General features: G+C 35.0%; 2 protein-coding genes across 5 annotated transcripts in view; both read left to right on the forward strand.

Moving 5' to 3' along the window:
- LOC144972583 (pre-rRNA-processing protein TSR1 homolog) overlaps window positions 1–1170 on the forward strand; it is a 33975-nt gene extending 32805 nt beyond the window's left edge. The window contains exon 20 of the transcript XR_013645377.1: window positions 1069–1170. The gene's annotated coding sequence lies outside the window, so the exon portion shown is untranslated. The remainder of the gene's footprint in view (window positions 1–1068) is intronic.
- Window positions 1075–26895, forward strand: LOC144972565 (RNA-binding protein 25-like). 4 transcript variants are annotated; one of them, XM_078913951.1, is made up of 19 exons: window positions 1246–1272; window positions 1576–1676; window positions 5820–5945; window positions 6640–6692; window positions 7353–7451; window positions 8259–8412; window positions 8944–9035; window positions 10871–11168; window positions 11835–11902; window positions 15715–15795; window positions 18317–18573; window positions 18845–18938; window positions 19959–20048; window positions 20672–20745; window positions 22363–22513; window positions 22820–23120; window positions 24745–25040; window positions 25529–25675; window positions 26635–26895. In XM_078913951.1, the coding sequence occupies exons 3-19, from the start codon at window positions 5846–5848 to the stop codon at window positions 26725–26727; spliced, it is 2448 nt and encodes an 815-aa protein (XP_078770077.1). In that variant the 5' UTR covers window positions 1246–1272; window positions 1576–1676; window positions 5820–5845; the 3' UTR covers window positions 26728–26895. The 4 variants fall into 4 exon arrangements, with proteins under 4 accessions (XP_078770049.1, XP_078770057.1, XP_078770077.1 ...); XM_078913923.1 differs by lacking the exon at window positions 1576–1676 and having other exon boundaries at window positions 1075–1272; window positions 22820–23246; XM_078913931.1 differs by lacking the exon at window positions 1576–1676 and having other exon boundaries at window positions 1075–1272.
- The last annotated feature ends 694 nt before the right edge of the window (window positions 26896–27589 follow it).

Below are 27589 nucleotides of genomic sequence, written 5' to 3' on the forward strand. Positions count from 1 at the left end.
TGTTTGAATGGTGTGGATAACACACTTTGTCACGGTATAAATGACATTTCTACCGGTAGGTGTGCAGCGGGCATTAGAATTTAGGCCCAATGTGTGTCAGATTATGATTATGAGTTATTCTTGTTGTATTGTTGTGGCGATGGGCAATAACAGTGTCTCTGGGTAGGGTTCCTGACCTCCCATAGTGGGCACATAAAATTTAAGATGATTCTCAGATGTCGAAATCATCAGACTGAAGACTGTTACTGTCCACGGCTGTCATTATCCCCACATTTCTTCTATCCCCTTATATCTGTTTTCCAATATGCTTTCTGTCTTTGTCTTGGAATGAGATTAACTTGGTTTTGTCATGGCCCGCCCTGGCCGGAGTCCTAGCTGGGAGGGAAACAGTCAAATGCATAGTTATTGTTTTGGGAGATGATATTTTTTTTCCTTGTAAATCATCTCTCTGTTATGTATTAGTATATTTGTTATTTTTTAATGTATAATGTAAGCATTTGAGTGTGTTCCTCTTTGTTGGATTTTGTTCTTGTGTCCGGATGAGGCTTATAGGTGATCTCAAACTAAGTACATTGGTGATATGCTCTTGGAATCTACATCTAATCCCTATTAGTTCCTTGTTCCCCTATGTCTTACTTTCTCTTGGATGCTTCAATTGTAATTCTAGAACTTTTTACTATCCCATTTTCCTTTTTACCGGCGCTGATATAACCTAAGTTGCAAGCGCCGTAAAACCCTTAAAAACAAACAAAACAGACTTATAGGTGGTCTCAAACTAAGTACTTTGATAGTGTGCTCTTGGAATCTACATCTGATCCCTATTTGTTCCCTGTTCCCCTATGTCTTACTTTTTCTTGGGTGTTTTATTTGTAATTCTAGAACTTTTTACTATCCCATTTTCTTCCTTTTTACTGGCGCTGATATAACCTAAATGTGTTGCAAGCGCCGTAAAACCCTTAAAAACAAAAACAATAACAGCGCCTCTTGCAAGTAATTGAACAGATCCAGTTTCAGATTCGCACCTTGATTAGGCTTCAAATGTTTTTATTTGTATTATTTTCTCATTAGGACTATTCGGAATTCTAGACTGGGAGGGATGACTACAAATGTACTTTCTCAGAAAACAATCGAAGTTCGTTACTGAGAAATCGATTAAAAAAAAAAAAAAAATCGACTTGGGCGAGGAGTGGTTCCGGGGTCGTGTCAACTTGCATTCAAGGCGAATCACCCTTTCGTCGCCATCTTTGACGAAATTTTGCTCAAGAAATACTGGTAAGTCAAGCAACAATTGTTTTTGATTAAGTTAACTGTGCAATTTGAATGTCGTATTTTAATGCTATGCTCATGGAGTACTTTGACAACTCCGATATTCAATCAGTTCACAGACACACTGACATTGATTATATTGAGACGAGCAATGATTGTGATTGACCTGATTGAAATTGAAAATTGAAAATTCAGTTTTCAAATGACGCCAGTGCCAGGGGTATAAGTACAAATTCTGGTTTACAATGATGCACTAGATATATCATCCCATTGATAAAACCGTTTGAATTTTGTGTCTTTGTTATATAGAGAAGAACTAGAGTTATTCATATGCCTTGAAAACGCCCCCAAAATTTAAGATGATTCTCAGCAGTGTGTCAGCAGATGTCGAGAAGAAAGACTGTTACTAGGTAAGGTACTTTGGTAAAAAATTCAAATTGGATTGAGCTCAATGAAACCTATATAATTTTTAAGTGCTTTTCAACACGATTCTAATGATACCAAAAATGTGAAAATCAGATGAACAGAAAAAAAGTTATGTTAGTTTAAAGGCTGAAAAATGGTCTTCTATTTGCCTTTGTTATTTACTGACGGACTTTGTGACCTGAAAATTGTTGCATTTCCGGTAGTAACCACCATTTGGATTTCAAAACTGGTCTAAAATGGCCGCTAAGATTTGAGTAAGGATTTTACTGGAACGAATTTCATGGATGCGGTATACAACTTTGCCCTGAATTTAATTTTATAAAAAAGTTAAGATGTTAAATAAACGTGCCAGCATGAAATTTTGATTTACCAAGTTCTAATCTTTTAATTATCCAAAGCTAAATTATACCCTATTTTATCCATAATCAAAAGTTATACTAAATTGTCATTGATTTTAAAATAAACTACACCAAACGATAGAGTAATTTCTCCTGAAGAAAATAAGACATCAATCATTAAAATCCATCCATAAACAAAAAATATATGGAACTTTTTCTGAGACCCATCACTCAAAAGTCCAAAAAATCGGGTCACAGCCACTAGGCCATTTATCGGCTCCCTGCTGGAGGGCCAAATGGACGTTTACCAAAGTACCTACTGTTACTGTTACTGTCCAGGGTCCACTGTGGTGAGTCACCACAGTTGTGAGTGTGAGAATAAATTGAGAATCTTGGCTGGTCTGAGTGCAACTGCAAATTACAAGGATTCGACTGCCATTCAGACGTCATTAGGCCAGCAGCAACGCTGACCACGGCAATTCAAGTTCAAGCCTTAGTGAAAGTGGCGTTACTTCAACTTCGGTCTCGGTAGATTTTGACAGTGACCGAAGTATAAGTCAGAACTGACAGACAGTCAGTGACAGAGACGGAGTGGAGTTATCCTGGAGGAACCCATGGTATTGGTTGGTATCATTGATTGATGAAAAAGAAAATGGAGTGTCTACGCGGTAACCCGGACTCCTAGATAGTAGGTAGTCTGATTCTCGCCTGTAGTCTACAGTATAGACTGTAGACAGGTTCAGATTAGCCATTGGAATTGGAAAAGTGAAGCGTGAGTTGGTGTTAAAATTTGAATAACACAATTTCACATAAAATCACTGTTGCATTATTTTTCACAGTACCTGAACGGTTCTGGTATCATTTTAAAGAGCAGAGATCAAGCTTTATTTTAATTTGATAGAAATCAATGTTGGAGCATAATGTCAAAAATATAATTTGATAAAAATTACGTCATTAAAAAAAAACTTTTGTAATTAAAAAAAAATAATTGGGATAGCAAAAAATTATAAGGAAATGCATCTAGATAATTCATTTATCTATGTCTATGTCAAATTTTACCAAGATTGAAGGCAGCGATGTATGTTTAAGTTTGGTCACCAATGACCAACCCTTTTTTCTCTATGCTAAAGTGAAGTCCCGTTTGAATCAGAAGTTACCTTATCGAGAGGCTGTCCAGTCGGGGAATTCTCGGTCACAGATTTTGAGCTTTTTGCAATAGTAAATTTTGAGTAGTAAAATCATATCTTTGGAATCATTTATCCTCGATCTAAAACTAAAAGTGTGCTTTATGAAAAAATATCAAACTACCTAATCCTAGCCTCAGGATCTACTTACACGGTAACATACACTGTATCATGCAGAGTTGGGGAGGGTGGGGCAAAGGGAGTAACTGTACTGTAGGCTGTAGGAAACGTATTTGTTGTGTGTTCTGGTTTGTTGTTGTTCCCAGCGGTGTTGTTGTGAGCTGTTTTATGTCTGTGGGTTCATGAGTTTTGTCTGTGTTTGTGACGTCAGCAGAGTATAAAACATCTCTTTCTGCATGGACTACTTGATTCAACATGTTGGGTTAACTTCATTTGGGACCGGAATAATTTGTGTTGTCAGTAGGTTTTAGATGATTGCTATATTCATAATATGCGTAGTTTGGAGACTCCCATAGAAGCACTATGAAGGTGCCCATAGATAGACGCAGAATGGAGATGCTCATCGACGTATTCTTAAGTCTGGAGATTCCCACTTAGTCTTAATGTGGCAAGGCCCATTTAGAGCTCTAAATGGAGAACCCAGTCCAGTGGCAACCGCTTCAGTGAAGATTTATTTTGTTTTATACCATCGTGAATAAGGTGTTAAAATCTATTCACGACAGGGCTTTGAGCTTGGTGCACGGTAACTTATGACCTTGATTTACTTCATCCACTCCCCCCCCCCCCCCCCCCCCCCCCCTCTTTTATTTTTGTGTGTGTGTGTGTGTTATAGGCAGAACGTAGGCAATAGTCAGGCTGCCAGACGACCACATACACAGACTAAATTGGCCATACACAGAATCTATAACTATATTTTGGCATTAGACGCCCATTACCCGATGTCTTGGATTTTAATCCATTAGGATTAGAATAGTGAGAGACAAATCCTACATGTATTTGCAAACCGAGCAGAAAGTTTTCGTTTTACCATGATACAGGATGGGGAAGGGATGACACTATGACAAGAGAGAGAGAAGGGGTGGGGGGGGAGATGAAAGTTACAATGAGTCGCCTGATGACCAAAGGAGTGTTAGTGTTATGGAGGTGCTTTCACAGTACATGTTTCGTGCAATTTTATCCTCTTAATATAGTGAATCTGATTTTTTTTTTTTTTCCAGATAATAATTTCTCTATTGTCAATGCAGAATAAATCATTTCAATCACCAAAAAAGCAGTACGGATATTTCGATTCAGGCTTCAATTAGCATATAACCGCATAGCTTGTCTTTTGATGTTGACTTTAAGACTAAGATCTATTGTTAGGTTTAAGTAAGATTGAATCTTGCCTTTAACTCTCTCCTTACCAGCTATTTTCAGAATTTTACCCGAAACTTCCTACTCACCAAACACACAAAAATAGATTTTTCAAACAGAATAGTAACGAGTATATTCTATATTTTGTTTAGAAAAATGAACTCTGCAACACATTGTCGAGTTTTTATAGCTATAATTATAACAAAATGAAATCAGAATAAGAAAATTGTTGGCTGCATCGTAACAAATGTGACAATTTTCCTATGGGTGGAAAGGAGAGGGTTAATGGGCTAAATTGTGTTGATTGATTTTTTACAATAATGCACATGAGACAGCAAGGTCCCATTGTTTGTATTGCAGTGGCAAACCAGTTGCCGTGTACGTAGATCCTGAGGCAAGTTGCCCGGTTACCGTGACTCCCTTAGGAAAGTGGTAGAATTTTATGGGTTATTTTTAGATTCCAAGTGAGATTTTGAGGAATAAAAGATTGCGGCTTGTTTTTCCTGCCCACTAAAATTTAGCTATCTTTCCATTACAATTAAAATACCTTCTAGATTAATTTAAATGTGAGACGAGAATTATATGTATACCAAAAGAAAAAAATAGAACATCCAAAGTCCTTTATGTAGCTCTTAATTTATCAAATTATGTGAATAAACACTGGATATCTCATTTTTAACCAAGCCATGTTTTTAGCCTGCAGATCACAAACGATAACTGATAGTCACACAGGTGAATGAGAGAACTGACAACAGTGACACAGATTCAGCCAAACGATAAAAATAGACTACTGCCGTCTTAATGAAAAAGACTGTATGTTTACTTGGAATAACAGGCCACATGGTCTTTTTCCTTAAGACGACAGACTACCCCTCAAAAAAGCAACAAACTGATTTTCTCAGCTCATGTCTGTATTAGATTATTTTCTTTGTGGTATTTTGAAAGGGGACATTTGTGAGTTAGGTTGTTTCAAGGGCATGCCTCAATCTATCGTACTGCAAATTGTCCTTTTTGTTTTCTTCTTATTTGTAAAAAAAAAAATAAGACATGTTTTGCAGTTTCCAAAAATGCAGTCATTCTTCTTAATTAAATTATAGATTTAAAAAATTTTAAAAATCAGTTTTTATTATTCAGACCATGATGGTGTCTATTTTCAATATTTAATCTATCCCTAACATGGGGGCAGATATTGATTTTTTAAAAACATAGTGGAGATGGGAGATAAAAGTTTTTTTTAAATGGTAGCCTCAATCTTTTTCAGTAACTTTACTTTTATATTGCTTGATTTCAGATTTATACAATCTGCAGCATCTCAACATGTCTTTTCCTGGACGTACACCAATGGCAATGCCTGGTGGTATGCCAGGAATGCCACCTCGTATGATGACAACGCCAGGATATGCTTTCACTTCTATGGGTGAGAGACTCAGAGGTTTTGATTATATTTTGAATGCTTATTATGATTTTGAGTGTATGATCCCTGTGCAAGGAATTTTTTTCACCACCAATCTTTTACCCGAGAACTAGAAACAGATGTTCACATTATTAGGTTTTTTTATAATCTTGTAAAAGTAAAACACAGGGCAATTCCCAAAGTCTGTTCCAGATATGAGAGACATTTTTGCTTTAAATTATTATGACAAAGTAGTTTCAAAGGTAAATTAAGTTATCTGACGTTCAGCTAACATATTTGTAGGTTTTGGGGAGGTGGGGGGTATGATGGTATAAACCATGAGGTGACTGTCGATTTAAAGTTGGTAAATGCAGAGGACGCTTTTATTAAAATTGATATAGTATGTTCTGGCCACATGTAAGTGGGAGAAAAAGGAGATTTTTTTTTTTTTTTTTTTGTCTTGCATTCAGCTATGCATGTTTTTCAATTGTTCTTATATTGTCTGGAAGTATTCATTCAAGTTATGTTGCATAAATCTTTGGGTTCTGTTTTGTGTAAACTGAATTTTAAGGGAACTTGTCTTGATGACTTGTGTGTAATATGAGGAGCAAAGAATGCTTACCTAGTAAGACATTTTATATTTAATGAACTTAATTCATTTTATTTCTCTAAGGATCTCTTTACTTACAAATTTTTTCTTTGTCTGTTTCTCTTGAAGGAATGACAAGGATGAACCCCATGATGCCAATGCAGATGGGAATGATGACACCTGTAAGTAAGATATGCTATCTAGAATTGGGTTATGATTATGATTTTAGGCCCTATTTTTAATCAGTGATTATAATCTTCATATCAAACATTTTCCTGTGGTGAATCCGTGAAAAAAATCACCATCATGTTTTGTATCATATAACACCTGTGCTCAGTGGCATGAATTTTGGTGACACTCCCATTTTTATGTCGTTAGTCTAGACAAACTGGCGCCAGATGTCAAAATTGAGACCTAGATGAGGTACAACTTTTAGAAATAAATTCCTATATAAGGGTTATGCAAAGCATTGTGACTGAAGTAATAAAATCATAACTTTTGAAATTATTGATGGATTGTTGAAATTTGAAAATCTGTGCATTCTGTTTCAATGGTGCAAGTCAATATTATTGCTAACTTTTATTTTTTTGTGTGTTATTTACTCCCAACTTCAATATGCTATCCTATAGCAGTATTCAACTTCGATACTTTGAAGTCGTTCCCTGAACATTCGGGCAATTTATCAGACTTTAAAAAATTTGCCAGGTGGCATCCCTGTCCATTATTATTATTGTTATTATTATTATTATTATTATTATTATTATTATTATTATTATTATTATTATTATTATTATTATTATTATTATTATTAATTTCTAATTCGGATATACTTTATTTTTCAGATGATGCAGCCAATGATGCAGCCTCAAATGCAAATGCAGCCTCAACAACAGCAACATATGAAACAAAATCCAAAATTTGTTCCCCAAGAAATACCAAAAGTAAGAGACTGAATTAGAAATTAAGGACCCTTGACCTCCCATCTCGAGCTGAGGAGGTCATTCACGTTGTTCTTTAGATCTTTTGTCCTCTTTGTTTTGCTTTCTGCATTTGTCCTGGAAGGAAAATATTTTTTGGGAAAGATTTTTTTGGTTTTAATTTTCATGTCATAGGAAATTAAGGTATATATATGCATTTGAATATGCCTTTTGTCCCTCTTTCTGTGACTGGGGTAGGACGACAAAGAGTTAGTTATCAAAGTAAAGTAGAGAGACTAATAATTTGCTCCTGGATCTATTGCTGTTCTCTGTTTAAACCAATCCACTTTGACATACTTGATAGTAAGTACTGGTTAGTTCAGAATAACTTTTTATTTAAAACCTTATTTTGATAATCTCATTTTCTTTTTGTGTTGCCAAGGTGAACTAAAAGTGTTGCAAATGCTATAGAAATTCCTAAAGTCACTAAAAACAAATAAACATTCATTTTCTTTCGTTTTCTTTTTCTTTTTGTTTTTCATCACTTTATTCTTATATCTTTGTAATGCATTCTAATTACAAAGTATAATCAACCTTTGAAAAGAACTCTTTGACTACCATTATCAAGGCATAGCTTCTTTTTTTTTTTTTCTCTCCTTAATGTGCACCTCTTAGTAGAAGTCGAAAAGAATGCTGTGAAACCTGTGTATTGAAGAAAATATAAAGATTAAAATACAAGCAGTTCTCTCATATTATGTTCATTCATTGTGTTTTCCTAAAACCTCAAGTTTGATAATCAGCTTCATATATCTTTAACACTATCATTAACAGACTGATCCTAAAGGAGAGAAGCCTCCAGTCACAACAGTGTTTGTTGGAAATATAAGTGACAGAGCTCCGGACATGATGATTAAACAGATGCTACAGAGGTGTGGAAATGTCCTTAGCTGGAAAAGAGTTCAAGGAGCATCTGGAAAGTTGCAAGGTAAATGTTATTTTTGTTTTGTTAATTTTAAATTGCTTTTATGAGTCTTGTTCTATCTTATTTAGAATACATAAGAAAAATAATTCTCGGACTGATTTAGATTAACTGACTTTGTCAAATGTCCTGAACTTTAAATGAGCTTTTCAACTTTCTGGTCAAACCTTTTTGTGTTTCAGGTTTAACTATCCACATTTGTAAGAGGACCACACAGAAGTTGTGTGTACATGGAGTGAAAGCTATATTTGCCAGATTAAACAATTGCATTATTTTTCAAGAAGAGTTATTTGAAAGCTTCAAATGGCAAATTTAAAACATATATAAGAAAGGGCTATTTATTTGAATTAGGTTATCCAAACCATTTCTAATCGAGTATGTTTAGAGTATGCTGGAAAATCATTTTTTAAAGTTATTTTTGATTTTTTAAATCAATAGCAAATTTGCTTCAGATTTTATATGAGATTTATCAGATTCCAGATACAATATCTGACATCCTCTCAAGCAAAGACTTGTACATTTCTTTCTAAATTACAGCTTTTGGATTTTGTGAATATGAGGATCCTGAAGCAACATTAAGATGTATTCGATTGTTAAACGACTGGCCGATATCCAATAAAAACTTAGTTGTGAGTATTGGTTTTGGTTTATTTGCACCATTTACTTCATCAGCACCATTACATCAATCACAACCATACTAATCATCTTCAAACTCCTCCTCCTCTTTTTCTTCTTCTTCTTCTTCTTCTTCTTCTTCTTCTTCTTCTTCTTCTTCTTCTTCTTCTTCTTCTTCTTCAGGAAAAAAATTAATATAAAAGACATATGAGGTGAACCCTCTGCTTTGAAACTCTTAGGATATATCAAAACAGGTCTGTTGACATACAGGTACAGTGCTGCACTGACTGATCAATGGTCCTCTACTAAATCTCACATTACATCTATGAAGTTTTAAACATGTTAATTAAATCAGTGATCGAGGTTTATGATATTTGTCTTTGGAGAGATCAATCAGTTTTCACGCACATGGCCGCAGTGGTTAAATCCTATTCTAGTCAACCTTTAATTGAATTTCTTTTACAATTATCAATCCTCCCTATAATTTATAGTAGTAAACATTGACCTAACCGTTTTCATCAAGAGCATAACTAACTTTCAATGGTCTTTAGACTTAGCACAGTTATTACAGAACTGCCAACTTATGCCAAAAAGCCATATTTTTACGCTTTTTAAATCAAATTACTCTTTTAAATTTTTTTATTCCACATTACGCCTTTTTGTTGTCATCAATGTTGTGTGGGTAATTTAAGCAACTTATTATTTTTCGTGCTGAATCTTGTCTCATTGAAAACAGAAGAAAGCTACATTTTCATTATACATTTACCTTTTTGTCCGAAGCCTAAACCAGAAGCGTTATTTGGTCTGAAGTAATCTTTACCAATTTGTTGTGGATAGGAATCAGTGATGATACTTTTCCGCGGATCCGCGGTTTTCTTTCCTTTCCTCTGTTTTCCTCCTCAGATCCTCGATCCGCGGATATTTCCTTCATTTCCTCCTTTTCCTTTTTTTTTTATATAATAAATCTTTAAAAAATACCTCCTTTTTAAAAAAAAAAATATATATATATATATATATAAAATTTCCTCCTTTTACTGGACTCCGGGCGTTTTAAAATTGAACGATCCAGCTGCGGGGCTTCATCGCCACTGCGCCGCTGCGGAAGTGTTCATCGACCATGTTTATTCGTTCGATTAAAAAATCTCGCAGCAAGTATCATGCTGAGTTGCAAAAACAGAAAGAGGAAAAGGAAAGAAAAAGACAAATGTTTGATCAAGCAGTTGTAAAGGCGGAAACAAAAAAGCAAGCAAAAGCAGTCCGGGAGAAGGCAATTAAAACAGCCTATAAGCTTCATATAAAGAAGCAATCCAAACAGGTTGGGCCCCCACCTAGAAAGAGGCCCAAAACACACTAGTACTCTTCAAGTACTCAAAAGAAGTCATCCTGCCTACTTTCCTGTGGTGCAAGAATGTTCTAGGTGAGTTTTCCGTTTTTCCGAGACTTTTCCTCCTTTTTGACTTTTTGTGAGTATCATCACTGAGGAATCTTCCAATTGTGATTGCAGATGATTGTGGTGATATATATTTATGAATAATGCCTTTGTTTTGAACAATTACACCTTTTCCTTCAAAATTACACCTTTTTTTTTCAGTCAAAATTGCACCTTTTTTCAGTTTGGGTTGGCAGCTCTGTTATTACAATCTTGCTGAAAACTTGTTAGATTGGTGCTAGATAAAAGTAAAACAGCCCTGTCAACAAGTGCTTTATTTGAGAAATGGTAGTACTACACACAATTGTTATTGGACCTATTTTGTTATTTTTTCTTATGCAAAGATATGTTTTTATTATTTTAATCAATTTTATATGATTTCTCCAGTCAACACAAAATTTTCATGAAATATTTTAATAGGTGAAGGTTGATGCTAAAACAAAGACTCTTCTTGATGAATACCGTAAGAAAAAGAAAGGAAGTGAAGAAGGAGACAAGAAGGACCAGGAAACAAGTGATAAGAAAGAGAAAGGAGAGGAAGAGAATGGAGAAGGAAAAGAACAGGCTGAAGATGGGAAAGAGGAATCTGAAGAAAAAGAAGGGGATCTAGATGAAAACACACAAAGAGAAGATCGACTAGCTCAAGCTGGTTTAGAAGCCATAATGAAAGAATATGCCTTTGAATTAGCTAAGGAACCGGCTAAACCAACAGATGGAGGTAACTCAAAACAAATTGAATTTTTATTAGTCAATATTTAATGAAAATCCTTTAATTTTTCACCCACTTAGCATATCTTTCTTGGGAGATGTCTATAAATGAAATCCGAGAACATCCCATGGTTTGAACAATTCTTATTTCAGGAATGGATGACAATTCCCAAGAGCAAGATTGACATTTTGTATGCCTAATGATTTCTGCTTATTGGCACCTAAGGATAGATCCTGTGACCACTGTTATTGCTTTGCAGTTCTGCTGCTTGAGACATTTTAAAATAAAAGAATGATAACATAGTGATAAGGCATGAATTGCTTTCATATTCGAGATCTGATTTTTAAAATTCTTGTCTTTAAGCACATTTTAAGAACAATGTTTAGTTAATATGATATCAAAGAAAATGATGCGCTTTATTTGAAGCTGAATATTATTTAGTTACTGTATTGACTGTGATTTCTCATTGGCTGCCAAAATAACCATGTAGCAGTTTCTTTAGATATAACCAGTGCGCATGATTTGCTTTGAAGGTGCTTGCATGGTAATTTCATGAAGGAATGCGCTCTTGATCAAAGTTAAATTGTGAGAAACATTTTTGTAAGGTTTTGTATACTTCTGCACAACACTTAAATGTCTCATGCATGCTGATCTATGTTTGTTATATTTTTCAAGGAGATCAAGATAAAGAGAAGCAGATGCCAAAAAAAGATAAGGAGGCATTTACCCATGCTAAAGATACAGTGAGTGTTGCTTTCCATCTCTCTCTCTCTCTCTCTCTCTCTCTCTCTCTCTCTCTCTCTCTCTCTCTCTCTCTCTCTTTCTCTCTCTCTCTCTCTCTCTCTCTCTCTCTCTCTCTCTCTCTCTCTCTCTCTCTCTCTCTCTCTCTCTCTCTCTTCGTATGGGTTTTATTATTACTTTTTGAACTTTACATATCAAGTCTTTTTTATTTTGGAGTTGAATGAAGTTATTCAATTTTTGCATCTTATTTGATTATAAAATACAGCACACTGAGCCAAAGAACTGTTTTTGCTCAGCAGTGGTAATTTTGACATTATTGCATTGTTGCCATTTATAAAACAGTGATGCCAAAACTCCGGTTTCACCGGAAAAAACTCCGGTCTGGAGCCAAAAATTCCGGGCTCCGGGCACCTTCCGTCAAATTCCGGTGAGGTCAATTTGTTCCAAGGATACCCCCCCCCCCCCCCCCTTCCAACCACCACATCATCATCACTGCCACTAGTATTACAACCATCATCACTACCACTACTACTGCAATCACCACCACCACATCATCAGTACCACAACTACTACTACAATCACCACCACATCATCATCACTACCACAACTACCATCACTATTACAACCACCACCACCACATCATCATCACTACCACTACTACTGCAACCACCACCACCACATCATCATCACTACCACTACTACTGCAACCACCGCCACCACATCATCATCACTACCACTACTACTGCAACCACCACCACCACATCATCATCACTGCAACTACCACAACTACTACAGCCACCACAATCACATCGTCATCACTACCACTACTACTGCAACCACCACCACCACATCATCATCACTGCAACTACTACAACCACCACTACCACATCATCATCATTACCACTACTACTACAACAGCTACCAGCATCTCATCATCTTTACAGCTACTACTACAACCACAACCATATCATCACTACCACTACTACTACAACCACCATTACATCGTCATTACCACTACTACTACTACCACACCACCACATCATCACTACCACTACTACTACTACAACCACCATCACCACATCATCACTACAACTATCACTGCTACAACAACCACCACCACCACCACATCATCACTACCACTACTACTACAACCACCACCACCACCACATCATCATTACCACTATTACTACAACCACACCACCATCATCATACATCACACTGCAACTACCACTACTACTACAACCACCACTCTCACCATCTTTCATCACTACCACTACTACTACAACCACCACCACCACCATATCATCAATACCACTACTACTATAACCACCACCATCATCACTACTAACTTACTAAAACCACCACACCACATCATCACTACACACTACTACAACCACCACCACCACCACTGCATCATCATTACCACTGCTACTACAACCACCACCACCACATCATCACCACCACTACTACTACAACCACCACCACCACATCATCATTACCACTACTACTACAACCACCACCACATCATCACTACTGCTACTACTACTACAACCACCACCACCACATCATGATTCCCACTACTACTACTACAACCACCACTACCAGTTCATCATCACTACCATTTGTACTACAACCATCATCACCACCACCACATAATCATCACTTACCACCACTACTACAAACCACCACCACATCATTATCACTACCACTACTACTGCAAGCACCACCACCACCTCATCTTCATCACTACCACCACTGCTACTACTACAACTAACCACCACCACCGCCACATCGTCATCACTACCACTGCTACTACAACCACCACCACATCATCATCACTACCACTACTACTACTACTACTTCAACCACCACTACAACATCATTATCATCACCACCACTACTACTACAACCAGCACCACATCATCATCACTACCACTACTACTACAACCACTACCACCACATCATCATCACTACCACTACTACTACTACAACCACCACTACAACATCATCATCACTACCACTACTACTACAACCACCAGCACCACCTCATCATCACGACCACTACTACTACAACCACCACCACCACGTCATCACTACTACTACTACTACTACTACTACTACTACTACTACTACTACAACCACCACCACCACATCATCATCACTACCACTACGACTACAACCACCACTACCACATTATCATCACTACCACTACTACTACTACTACAACCACCATCACCACATCATCATCACTACCACTACTACTACAACCACCACTACCACATTATCATCACTACCACTACTACTACAACTACCAGCACCACATCATCATCACGACCACTACTATTACAATCACTACCACCACCACAACATCATTACCACTACTACTACAACCACCACCACATCATCACTACTGCTACTACTACTACAACCACCACCACCACATCAGCATCACTACCACTACTACTACAACCACCACTACCACATTATCATCACTACCACTACTACTACTACAACTACCACTACAACATCATCACTACCACTACTACTACAACCACCAGCACATCATCATCACTACTATTACAATCACCACCACCACCACCACAACATCATTACCACTACTACTACATCCACCACCACATCATCACTACTGCTACTACTACTACAGCCACCACCACCACATCATCATCACTACCACAACTACTACAACCACCACTACCACATTATCATCACTACCATTTGTACTACAACCACCATCACCACGACATCAACATCACTACCACACTACTACAACCACCATCACCACATCATCATCACTACCACTACTACTACAACCACTATACCACAACCACATCATCATCACTACAACAACAACCACTATCACATCTTCATCATTACTACCACTACTACAATAACCACCAGCACCACATCATTCTCACTCCCACCAGTACTACAATCTCTGCCATTAGGTTTTGGCGCTTTACTTCATTTGAAATAAGGAAACTTTGGGATTGTATTTGGCAATGTGTTTATGTATCATAATATAATTCTAATCTGTTATCTATTTAGAACTATACAATATGTAAACACAATGCCAAATACCATTCCAATTCCTTTTTCTTGTGTGCGGAAATTCCTCTTTCGGCATTGAAATTCCTACGAGTGGTGTCTGAAACTCCTGTGAGCCAAATTTAAAGTTGGCGTCTCTGTATAAAACCTAGTTGGGTCTTTTGACTTCCCATGGTTGACAGGGAGGTGTAAACTACTGTATTTTCTATCCCTCTATATTTCCTTCTCCAGTTAGCTCTCTGTCTTTGTTTTAGAATGAGATTATTTTGTTGTCATGGCCTTGGTTGAGGAGGAAACAGTCAAATGTGAAGTATAATTTTGGACAGTGGTATCTTTTCCCCTTGTAAATTATCTCTCTGATGTGTACTCTTATATTGTTTGTTTTCAATATTTTTTATCCACATTTGTGTGTATTCCACTCAGTAGGATCCTGTGTTATTGCCTTGATGAAGATTTCAGGTGATCTCAAACAAAGTGCAGTGATAGAATGATCTTGAAATTTACTGTATCCTCCAATTGAACCAGTCCCCTCTGTTGTATCACTTATCTTGGGTGCTTATAATTATAAACCTTGGATTATTTTACTATCTCAATCTACTTCCTTTATACTGGAGCTAATATGACTTAGAATGTGCTGCAAGCGTTGTAAAGCACTTAAAGAATGAAATCCATATGTCCACAATTAAATTTCATTACCTGCATATAATTTATTTATTCATTAAAAAGAGCAAACCTTTGTTACTTCTAGGGTTTTGATGACATGGAAATGGAAGATGAGAAACGTCAGATAATCAACAGGGAGATCAATAAATTCCGCGACAGGCATAAGGTGAATATTTTCTAAACTTTGATTTGAATGTCTATTTTGCTTTGAATTTATTTATTTATTTTTTTTTTTTTAATTAATAATTTGTATGAGCTGTTCTCATTGGCCTTTCCACAGATCAATTTTCAAGTTGTCTTTGTCTCTGCTTTGATGCTGTATGCAATTTAAATATTATTTGTTTTTGTCAATATAAAAGAAAATGAAACAGTAATGGCAATCTATTTTATTTGACAGTTAAGATTGTTCTTTCCAGTATTCTTATACAAAATATTAGTGGAAAAAAATGTATTTAATTTGAAATTCTCACATAAATCGAGATATGCTAGCTTAATGAAATAACTATATTATTGCACCTTCTCTCACCCATTTCCCATCTCCTCACCCTTTACCTTTAGATATCTATAAAAAAAGAATTTGTACTATTATTGTCAAGAGAAAGGGTATCCCAATATTTAAATTAGGCATTTTCTGTCACCTAAAACTTACTAGATTCTACTAAGGGGCAAGTCGTCAAGTCACATGCATTATTTATTACAAAGTGCTGGCAGTGGTAAGTGTTTGGTTAAGTTTATTTATGAAAGCAGTCTTTTTTCACAAGTCATTGATGATCTCTGGATGATGGTAAATACAGCATTTTTAGTATTTAATAGGTTGTGGTGTAATGACACATTCCTGCAAGACAAAAAAGAAAAGGTTATCTTCTCTGGCAAGGCTTTTTTTTTTTTTTTTAAAAGTGGGGGGGGGGGGGGGAGGGGGCTGATTGTACATTACTTTTCACGTTTTTATGGTAATATGGCTAAGTTCACATCCATTTGTTATGTAAATAAATATCTATTGGGGTTGGGGGTTGGGGACAGTTTTGTTTTTGCTATTGAAAAATTGATTATCATTCAATAGGGGTATTAATATAAGAAATTAAGAGGACGGTGTGCAGGAGTCTTGACATTAAGTTGTAAAATCCCAAGTAAGTGCCTCTACTTAACTTTTACTAGTCTATAGAATCAGAGGTCTGCAGTTTTAGAATAGCAGGTTAGTGAAATTAGTAATGGATAGATTTTGTATTGTGTGAATAAGTATTTTCGAATAGAAATTTTTAAAGGATGTTGTTAATTGTATTTTATTTTTTTAAACATATGAATATTGTTTTTATCATTTTGAACCCAACATTCTCTTTCATACAGCTGGAGTGTCAAATGTACTCTATAATTGAAATGACTCTGTGGGTGGAGGTTATGTCAATGTTGTTGGTTTGTTTTTTCCTTTTTAAAAAGAAAATGTTTTTTTTAAAAGAAAACAATGTCTTTATTGATATTCTTGGTAAATGTATGCTTTGGATTTGGATCTTCTGAGTATGCAAAGGATAGGACCAATGTAAAATTTCATAAAGAGTTCTTCTGGGTGGATAAAATTGAGTGCCATTTTTATAATTTACGTACAATAAAGGAAACCAATGTTTAACTTTGGATTTATTAAATAACACCATACCTTTACCAGTCTGGATGTTGTCTTTGATATAATTATTTCTTCTTTAATCTTATATGAAAAGATTTTAAATTCTAGACTTAGAAATACTTCGGGTATAATGACCACTCTTTGTTACAAGCAACAGATTCAATCAAATGACAAAACTATAGCAGCAGCATGGAATGCTCATGGCTTTCCTCATTACATCATCTACTCTTGAATGGAGTCGTCACCAACATCTGAACACGAAGATCTGGAATGTTGTAAGCTAATGCAACCATGTCTTAAGTTAAAGTGTCTGCATCGTTTGGAATCGTTACTATTACTTTTGATAATCTAACTTCTTTGCTACAATTGTGTGCTTTTTCTTATTTTTATATATTTTTTATTTATATCTTTTCTCATGCTGTAGGCTCAAAATATGTGCTTTGTCAACAAATGTAAATGAATCCTACATTACGGGATGCTCAAAGACAGCTATTCGAAAGATATCAATGGGATAATGTCTTTATTTGTTTTTGTTTTTTTGTTTTTTTTGGGGGGGTCATTTTTAAACGGTTAATGATGGTGTGTTTTCTCATAGGTGGGAATGCCCCTCCTATGTTCTGTTTAGTGTTGAAATGGAATTATATCATATTTTATGTTGATTTGTGAATTTATTTTTTAAAAAGCTAAGATTTGCACTATTGGGCATCAGGTTTTCAAAATTGGCTGGATTGGCATATTCTCTAGATCATTCTACTTATGCTCTTTCTCTTTTTCTACCCACGAATTAACGTATTCCCACCTACGGGTATTAGCAACCTTAATTAGGCCTGTAGGATAGAAAAATTCATCGTTTTAAAGCAAATATGACAATGGAAAGTATGAAATAGATTGTCGTGATATTTATATTCTTGTCATGGCCATTCATATTTTCAATTATATTGTATTATATATGGTTAGAAGTCCAAATTTATTTGATTTATTGCTATAATTTTAAGTTTCATTTAAAAAATCTTTGATCTAGTCTTAAATATTTTCTTTTCCATTTTCTATTTTATTTTTGCATGATGTATAGGATGCAGATGAAGAGAAAGAGAAAGATAATAGAGAAAAAGAGCGTAGTCTGGCAAGGGAGCGTGACCGAAGGCAAGAAGAAAAGAGGCATCGTGAGAGATTAGAAAAGCTCCGGGAGCAAAGGGAGAGAGAAAGAGAAAGACCGCCTGCAGCCAGAGTATCCCGCTCTAAGTCACGATCAGTCTCACCTGTGCCATCCCGATCCAGAAGAAGGTCACGGTCAAGAGAAAGAACAAGTCGAGACAGGTCTCGGGAAAGGTAAGAATCCAATTTTATTTTTGGTTTTTAATTGAAATAAATGTCAAGCTTTGGTTGGTCGCTAACTTCAAATTTTTGTTTCTTTGATAATCTTGAAGATCCTTGTAATAAAACAGCTGTAATTTGTTTAAAAAATGATTATTGTTTTTTTTAAAATAATGATGCTAGCTTAGGACAGGAGATATTTTGTATTTGACAACCTAATGTTAACTCGTGCTTATATGGTTTGGAGCAATTGAATAATTAGATTTTACTTATTTATTCATTGTAGACGAAAAGAGCGTGAAATTGAAGAAGAAGAAGAACTGTATGAAAGACGCAAACTTGAGAAAAAATTGCGTGAAAAGGAAGCAGCATATCAAGAGGTAAATTTTGATCTTTAATCTGTGGATGAAGCCTGTGTTGTTTTTTTCTTTTTGTTTATTTCCTTATGTGGGCTGGGGAGGATTTCTTGATAGGTTCACTTTTACCGTCTCTTCTATCCTATAACCAGTTTTACAGTGGCAGCTTTCTTCCAAATGATTTTTAAAGCGATTCAATGTAAATAAAATATACTTACATATTGTTGTGTATAGAAACACTGATCATTAGCTCGTCTTGTCTTCTGCCCCCTAACCTGTGTTTGTCTTGTAATGGTTTATATGATTTTTTCAAGGTATCTGTTACAAATCTCTTTTGGATTTGAGTTTGCGTTATTTATTCTCTTGGCCTCCTGTTCATCCAGCAGTGATTAGGTAGCTGAGTTTGATGTGGCCAAAAATACTTTGCGATATACTAGTGTCTTAACAGGATAGCAAGATATTGCTATTGTCTATTTCACGCTATAGAAAGCGGGATAAACACCGGCTTTGTGGGCTTCATGGCTCTGAAGGATTACTTAATGATCTTCAAAGTGGTTTTAAAGACAAATCTCTTGTTTAGGGGACATAACAGACAAGCATTTTGTGGAATTATCCAAGACGCAGTGGGTGTTGTGACTTTGTTGCTTTAGGACACAGAGCTGTGGGGGGGGGTTCCTGGGATTATCCTGATTTCTTTTAGTGGTCTTTAAAAATTCCTGGATGTATTTTTTAAATGTTTTTTTTCCTGAATTGTATTCATGAATAATTAAGTGTGTGGAATGACAAATATGAGCATCTTTTTAGTGTTTATGGCATATTTCTGCTGGATTGTTTTTTTTTCTTGAACATTTCGTTTTAAAATAAATCATGATTTTATGCTTAAAGTCCTGATTCTTTTGGCAGCTCTAATGGTGATATAGATGCACCATTGGAATCTACTTCTCAATTTTTTTTATTTTTAAAAAAATAGATAATTGTTCAAATATTTACATATAAGTACAACTCGAATTTTAATAATTCAGTAATGTCTTTAATTTTTTTCAGAGATTAAAAAACTGGGAAGGCAGAGAGAGGAAGAAAACAAGGGAATATGAAAAGGAAAATGAGAGAGAAGACGAAAGAAAAGAAGAAGAGGTAAACCCTATTTCAAAATGAAATTTGTTTAGATAATCTTTAAGACAAAAAAAAATTCATCATCTTTTCTTTTGAAAAAAATAGTGTAAAGGGTCAAAATTATTGGTTACAGCCAATTTTGTAAAGGACCATAGAAATACTGACAAATTAATAATTATAAAACTAATTTTTACAGATTGATATATGAGTAACTTGCAAACCTTTTAAAAAAATAATTAAGGGTAATTCTGTCACCCGTTGACTCAAATGATAATTTATAAAATCTGCTAGGGTATAATGAAGGTACTCACAATGATAGGTCAAATGGCCACTCTCTTGTCATATTCATTTGCATGCACCTACAGACTTTATTACCAGACCAATTCTTATTGTTGATGATTCAAAAGATCCGTCTCAATCAATATTAATTTCCAAATACTGTAGGATAATAATTAAACAGATGAGCACCTGTTTTTACTAGTCTTTATTTCTCCATAAATATTGCGGTTTCTGCACTAGTGTTTTAAAATTTTATAAAAATTGAATTTTACGTTCTTATAAAAATATCTAGTTAATATAAAATGTCTAGTTGAAAACCCACTGAATTAAAATCCAATTGAATTTGAACACTTTTGTAATTTCAGACTCGAGAGGGAAGAAGGTTAAAGGAATTCTTGGAAGACTATGATGATTTACGAGATGATCCAAAATTTTACAAGTGAGTAAATTAAAATATTCACATTGATTCAATAGTTTGCTAAAACCTCTAGCATGAAATCAACTTAAAGCAAGTCCTGATAAAACAAGGAGTTATCAGGTTGCAACTCCCTGTGTCGTGTATGTGTGTGTGTGGAGAGTGTGTGGTTTGTTAATAATGTTTTTCAAACATTTCTCAGTAAAAAAAAATAAACCCAAAAATTAGCTGTTTGATTACTTTTTATGAATTTTGAGATGAGGAAGAAAGAGAGAGGGTGGGGGGGGGGGGGATTTTTTTGCATGTTATTTGTGCAGTTACAGCTATGGGATCTGTGCTCAATGTTAGTTAAGGCTATATTTTGTTTCCCGTCGAGTTTGACAGAAGTGGACTTGGAGGGAATTAGCGCGACCAATCATTGTTCTGTTTCACTTTAGTTTTTCCCATACTAAGACAAAAATTAAACAACATGAATTCTCAACGAAATTCAGCTAGGTTAAATATTTTTATACTTTAGTTTATTGACTCTTACGACACTCCTACAAACAATCTAAATGAAAACAACTAGAAGAATACTTTTTTGTTTACATTTTGACACTTTATTTCATGATTCATCAACATCTGTCAATATTCCAGAAATTGAAATTACATGAACATTTCAAAAATTGATAAAAGTTACATTTTTAAAGATATTTTATTTTTGTTTGTTTTATTTTGTGTATCATAAGCAAAACTGTTTGTTGTCCAAATATCATTTCTATGGGGTAATTAGTAAGTTGTCAGTGATTTTTTTAAAAATCCCCCAAAAAGCCCAGTGTTCAGCTTATGTGAACATGAAAAAATGCCAGTGGTCAGTGAGTTAATTTAATGTTATATTTATAATTTGCACATTTATTGTTCATATTTGATCTGAACCATTGTGGGGGCCAGTAAAGTCCTTGAAATTGGTCATTTTGAAAACAGATTGTTCAGACAAAATTTAAAAAAAAAATTTTTTATTAATACAATCGATCATCAATATAGAATAATTAAATGTGCATACATTTTAAAGCATGTCATGGCATAAAGCCATTCTCAGTGTGCTTCACAATGTTCCATATGTATATATGATGTGAACATATTTTAAGCATTTTGAATGTTCTTAGCCTTACTTTCATTACATTTTTGACAAATCAGATTACAAGATAAATGTTCTTTATTAATCATTATAGCTCTCTTTGTTAATTATTGGAGCTCTCATTAAAAGGCATTGAGCGGGTGGTTGGATGGGAGCATCACCCTTGAATCATATACCTATGATGTTCGCATGGGTGTACGATCCGATAGTGATGTCGTTTCTTCTTCTCTTTACTAGCCTATCCTGCTTCTTTGGTTTGTGATTGTATTTTTGACAGGGGATATTTTTTTTTCTGTAAATCTTCTGCCTGTTTGTTCTTGGTTATTTATAATTTAGCTTATGATATCTTTAGGTTATGATTTTGATTTACATTTGTACTATTTTTGTTAGATTGCTTGTTTTTTTGTTTCAGCGGTTTCTCATATAACCTCAATTGTGTTGGAAGAGACCTAAAGCAACAAACAAACAAACAAAAAAAGGCATTGTATTAAAATTACCATATATTTATAATTTCCTGTTTACAGGGGAAGTGCTCTACTGAGAAGACAGAAGGAGCGGGAGAAGGAGAAAGAGTTGGATAATAGAGATAGACAACGAGAGAAAGAAGAGTTTGAAGAAATTAAAAGAAAGCTGTTTGATGAAGGTCATCCTGATGCAGAAACAGAAGTTGCAAGGGTCAGTTTGTTTTGGGTTTTTTTTTAAATTGGTATTGTGACTGAAAGCAAGTTATTGTGTCAAAATCTGTGAATGCCTATTTCTAACTAAATGTAATCTAAAAACTGATAAACTATAAGAAAGTCATTTACTTTATAAAAGATGCTTTCATTAAAGTTATTGATATTATAAAATGAAATTAAAAGAACAGGGCAATATATTATATTTCCATTTTCAATTGCTTGGACTCTAAGAGGTAGTGTGGTTATGGGGAAAAGCTGAGTTCTTTTGTGTTATTGAGTTTCTCTTACAATTATAAAATTTCAGATGGAAAGGGAGAGAGAAGAACATCTCCAACCTCGATTACATCTACAAGAGCTCAAGCAACCTCCACAGCCTGTGGCTAATCATGAATCTGAGTCAGATGATGAACCTTTACCTTCTGGGAGATCAGAGTCACGGCAGCCACCATCACCCAAACATCCTGAACATAATTCGCAGTCCAGGAATGGCACTCACAACCAACAGCAAAATCTTGTCATAGATCATCAGCAGCAGCAACATCGGCCATCTCCTTCATTGTCCACATCACCAATATCTACAGATTCACGTGTCAGCAGTGCTCCAGGTCTGTGTATGGATGAAGAATCTTCTCAGTCCTCACTACCGCCAACTGCACCTCCTCCTTTGTATGGGGATGTGAGGCTGGAAAATAAACAAACTTCTGCTCCTACTGCTACTTCATTACCTTTAGGTGACATGAAAGGCTTAGGTTTAAATGTCATGCTTTGGCATCTGTTCATCTGTTCATTTATTGAAAATCATTTTGAGTTTAATTGGTTTATTTAAAGTTCTGTTGCCTATTTCATCTAACACATTGGTTCTCTTCACTTCGTTTTTTCTTTGCTTTTTATCATGTCATTTTGGCAGTAATAATTTTGATAGAATTGAAATTCATCCTATAAAGAATTAAATCTGAATTGTAAAGAACAGCATGTATGTTGATATGCGGTATGCAACTTAAAATGCAAATCCCATGGTTATATGACCAATTCATTTGAGACTCAGCTATAAAGTTCATTCAGGACTTCATCCCATCTCTGGAACATTAAATGAACAGTAAGTTTCTTGCTACCCTTCTGATTGGACATTAGAAAATGACAAAAGTACTTTCCTCCAGATCTAACTGCTACCCAAACCCCATCTGCTGGAGAGAGAAAAAAAGGTCAGAAAAAGCTCTATTAACTCTAAAAGTGGTCTCTTTGTGAGTAGATTGCCCAGCCAGCTGCATTGACCTTCTCCCAGAAAATGATATTCCCATGTGCAGTATTGTTGTCTTTCAAGTCTAATTTAATTAGCATGCTTGTGTGCTCTCTTTTGATTTTCATATTTTTTCTTTTTCTTCTGGATTAACCCCATGCTGTGTGAAGGCATTTACATTATTAACTAGACATAATTTCATTATTATTTTAAGTTATTGATTTTGCACATCTTGATTTTTAATGTTACTGGGTGGGGTTCCTTACCTCCCATAGGGAGGCACTTACTGTTTCTTCTGTCCCCCTATATCTTTTTTCCAACATGCTTTCTGTCTTTGTCTTGGAATAAGATCACATGGTTTTGTCCAGGCCCTGGCCGTATACCCTAGCTGGGAGGGAAACAGTCAAAGTATAGATAGAGTTTTGGGAGATGATATTTTTTGTCCTGTAAATCATCTCTCTGTTATGTACTGGATTATGTTTTGTTTACATATTATATGTGATTTGTAAACATTTGAGTGTACCCGTCTTAGATGGGCATGTGCTTGTGTCTGGATGAGACTTTTAGGTGATCTCAAGCTAAGTAATTTGATAGTGTGCTCTTGAAATCCCTATTTGAACCTATTCCCTGTTGTCTTACCTTTTCTTGGGTGCTTTAATTGTAATTCTAGAACTTTTTACTATTCCATTTTCTTCCTTTTTACTGGTGCTGATATGACCTTAATGTGTTGCGAGCGCCGTAAGACCCTTAAAAAGAAAAAAAGAAAAAATTAAGTTAGAGAAATGTCTGTAACTGAAGAATAGATACAAAGTTATATGATAAAACAAATTTATTTAATTGACTACAGTGCTGGTATTTACTGATCAGACATTAGCAGTGCTCATACTTTTCTGACTACTTCGGATCAGAGGTTAACAAATTGGGATTTTTTGTGTGTGTTTTTAAAAGTAGCTTTGGCCTTCATGTCTTTAATTTTAAATTTATTTTTTCAGCTCCGGGTATAAGTCCAGATTCATCCAGTCTGCCAGGAGCAACAAATGTCTTAGATGGTAAGCGAAAGAAGTTGACAGTGGGTGATGTGTTCAATCAAGATGATGATGACAGTAATGAGCCAAAGAAAAGGAAACTCATTCCTTTGGATTATGATGAGGATAAATCCACACCAACAGACAAGAAGGGAGCAACTGCAGAAGAAAAACGACAGAAAATCAAGCAACTCATTGAAAACATTCCAACTGCCAAAGATGAGCTTTATGCTTATACCGTTGATTGGGAAATTGTTGACCAGGTAAATGTCCCATTAAAAAAAAAAAAATTTGGGTGAATTTTATAAAAATTGACAAATAGTAGGTTCAATAAGATGCTATAATGAAACGAGATAACCTGTCTATTTTATAAAGATTTAAAAAATAGGTTTAGATAATATATTGAAACCAGATTGCTTCCTGTTTTATAGATATTTAAAAGTAGGTTTACATGATATAATTAAACCAGATTGCCTGTCTGGGAGGGGGGGGGGGGGGGGGGGGTGAGAAGAGCTTAATTTTTCTTGTTTGCTGGGGTATTCTATACTTGCTGTCTCTTATATTCCCATTAATCTAAAACAACAAAGCTTTTTGTGCATTTTTCAATGGGGATGACAATTATTAACCCTTCAAGTATAAATTTGGAGCTACAGAAAAGATTGTACTGGCATGAACAAAATTTTATTTTTATACAATAGTTATGTGTTATGATTTTTTTTTTCTTCAATACTTTGCTTTCCTTTTTTTTCAGGCTTTGATGGACAAACGTATCAAGCCTTGGGTCACCAAAAAGATTGTTGAATACATTGGTGAAGAAGAACCAACACTTACAGAATTTATCTGTCAGAAAGTGATAGCACGCAGCACACCCCAGAGTATACAGAATGATGTCGCCATGGTGAGTATATTATTTGATGAAAAGGTTGTTTTTGCATCCAATAATCAAAAGCACTTATTAACATTTCAGTAAGATTATTGACTATAAAACGACCTCACTTAAAGATCTTCCCGGCATTTCTTTTTATAATGATTTTTTGGGCTTCAAAAATTTATCTCTCTTGCATTTGCATTTTCAGTTTTCTATGAAGCAGTTTCAGATTGTAATCTGCATTGTTGATTTATGTATTTATAAGTTCTAAAACTTGATTGTTCTATAAAAAAAATTTAGAATTGATTATTACAGGAAAAAAGTCTGTGTTACCCTGTATAGACACAATACCACTTGGTTTGCCGTTAAGTTTCAGTGTCTTTTGTCGGATCCAGAGTCCAATAAAACAGACGATGGTAGCCACCTGAAATGACTTCGTCTATTCTGAACGACATATAGCAAAGTTATAATTCAAATATCTAATTAAAATACTATGAAAGATCTTGAAATTATTTTCTAATGCACACTATGAGGATACAATGATGTAGGATTTTGGCTCTTTGTAACATGAGAAATACATTGACTTTTTGAATATCCTATCACTTATTGATTATCTTATCATAGAAAGTATGAGCTGCTGCATTTAAATGGATGCATTTTCAATACTGTCATAAATTAAGTGTGCATAATATTGCTAAAGACATTAAGTAGAGTAATTTTGTGTAAAGTGTGTTATAAATGTATTTTTTATAGATAAAAAAGTTACTAAAGTTTTATATTCCTGTTTGCCATACAATCTGTAAAGAATTGAAAATGTCGCTTCTCAAAAAAAATGATGGGCTGTGTCAGCTTGGAACAGGCAATTCGCATCTACTTGTTTACTTTTGATTCCAATGTCTCTGTAAATCATTCTTTCATCCCTTTCTGGTCAAATATTAAAAATAATTTTCAGCATTACTAATTCTGATGTCTCTTTCTTTTTCTTTCAGATTTTGGATGAAGAAGCAGAAGTATTTGTTGTAAAAATGTGGCGACTCCTCGTATATGAAACAGAGGCTAAGAAAATGGGATTGGTGAAATGATTCAGCTTTTGAAAGAAGTGTGACTGTTGTGTGTTTGTGTTTGTGAATGTGTATTAGTAAGGGCTTGAATGGGCAATGGGAAAATGTTTAAGGTTTTTGTGTATAGTTATATTTAAATATAAATCTGTAAATGATGATGTTGATGAATAAATATTTTGTTGATCGGGACTATTGATTGTTCTTTCTTTCTTTGTTTTTTTTGTTAATCTTTTTTTTTCCCCTTCACTCTTGTCTTGGAGAGTTCTTTAAAATATATAGAATCACGACTGCTAGCTGATTTATTCCTTTATAACTACATTAAAAACTGGTTAAACTGTAAAGCCCTAAAGTGTCTTTCTTTCCCACTCCTCACAAAAAAAAAAAAAAAATACAAATAAAAATAAAAATATTTTCTCTGTGAGGGTAGTGGTTGGATTCGGATGTGTTATTTTTGGGAGAGATGATATTTTTTCCATGTGGACTTTGTAAGTATGAGGAACCATCCGAGTGCCTCCATTTTTTATTAGGATCGCATATTTTTGTCACTGTGAGAACTTGGGCAGCCTTGCTTCAGCTGGGCACGGAAGTAGATTGTTACTGTTATCTACTTTTACTATTTCCCCTCGTCTTTTTCTCAGAAGCATGTGGCCCAAAAGCGTTACAGTCACTGAGGTCTAAGATCTAACTGCCCTTTTTTGTTCTGCACCATATTCCTTTTCTTTTGCACTGAAATAACTGAAGGATACCATCAGCTGTCTTCCCATTTTCGTTTGATGGAGATCCCTTAAGACAAAGGAAAGTCTTATCCTTGGATGATAACAGTTCACCTTTGTATCCTCTGTAAAAAAACATACATAAAATTCCACATGGCTTTATGTTGATA

The sequence above is a fragment of the Berghia stephanieae genome, chromosome 1 (assembly GCF_034508935.2).
Source record: "Berghia stephanieae isolate SIO BIC M18660-M18661 chromosome 1, UCSD_Bste_1.3, whole genome shotgun sequence".
Taxonomy (NCBI): domain Eukaryota; kingdom Metazoa; phylum Mollusca; class Gastropoda; order Nudibranchia; family Aeolidiidae; genus Berghia; species Berghia stephanieae.

Bases quoted from the DNA above. Each gene is read 5' to 3' on its own strand.
- LOC144972565 (XM_078913923.1), top strand. From the start codon at position 1,107: ATGTACTTTCTCAGAAAACAATCGAAGTTCGTTACTGAGAAATCGATT. The intron at 7,452-8,258 runs GTAAGAGACTGA...TATCATTAACAG, and splicing joins TTCCCCAAGAAATACCAAAA to ACTGATCCTAAAGGAGAGAA. The intron at 18,939-19,958 runs GTAAATTTTGAT...AATTTTTTTCAG, and splicing joins AGGAAGCAGCATATCAAGAG to AGATTAAAAAACTGGGAAGG.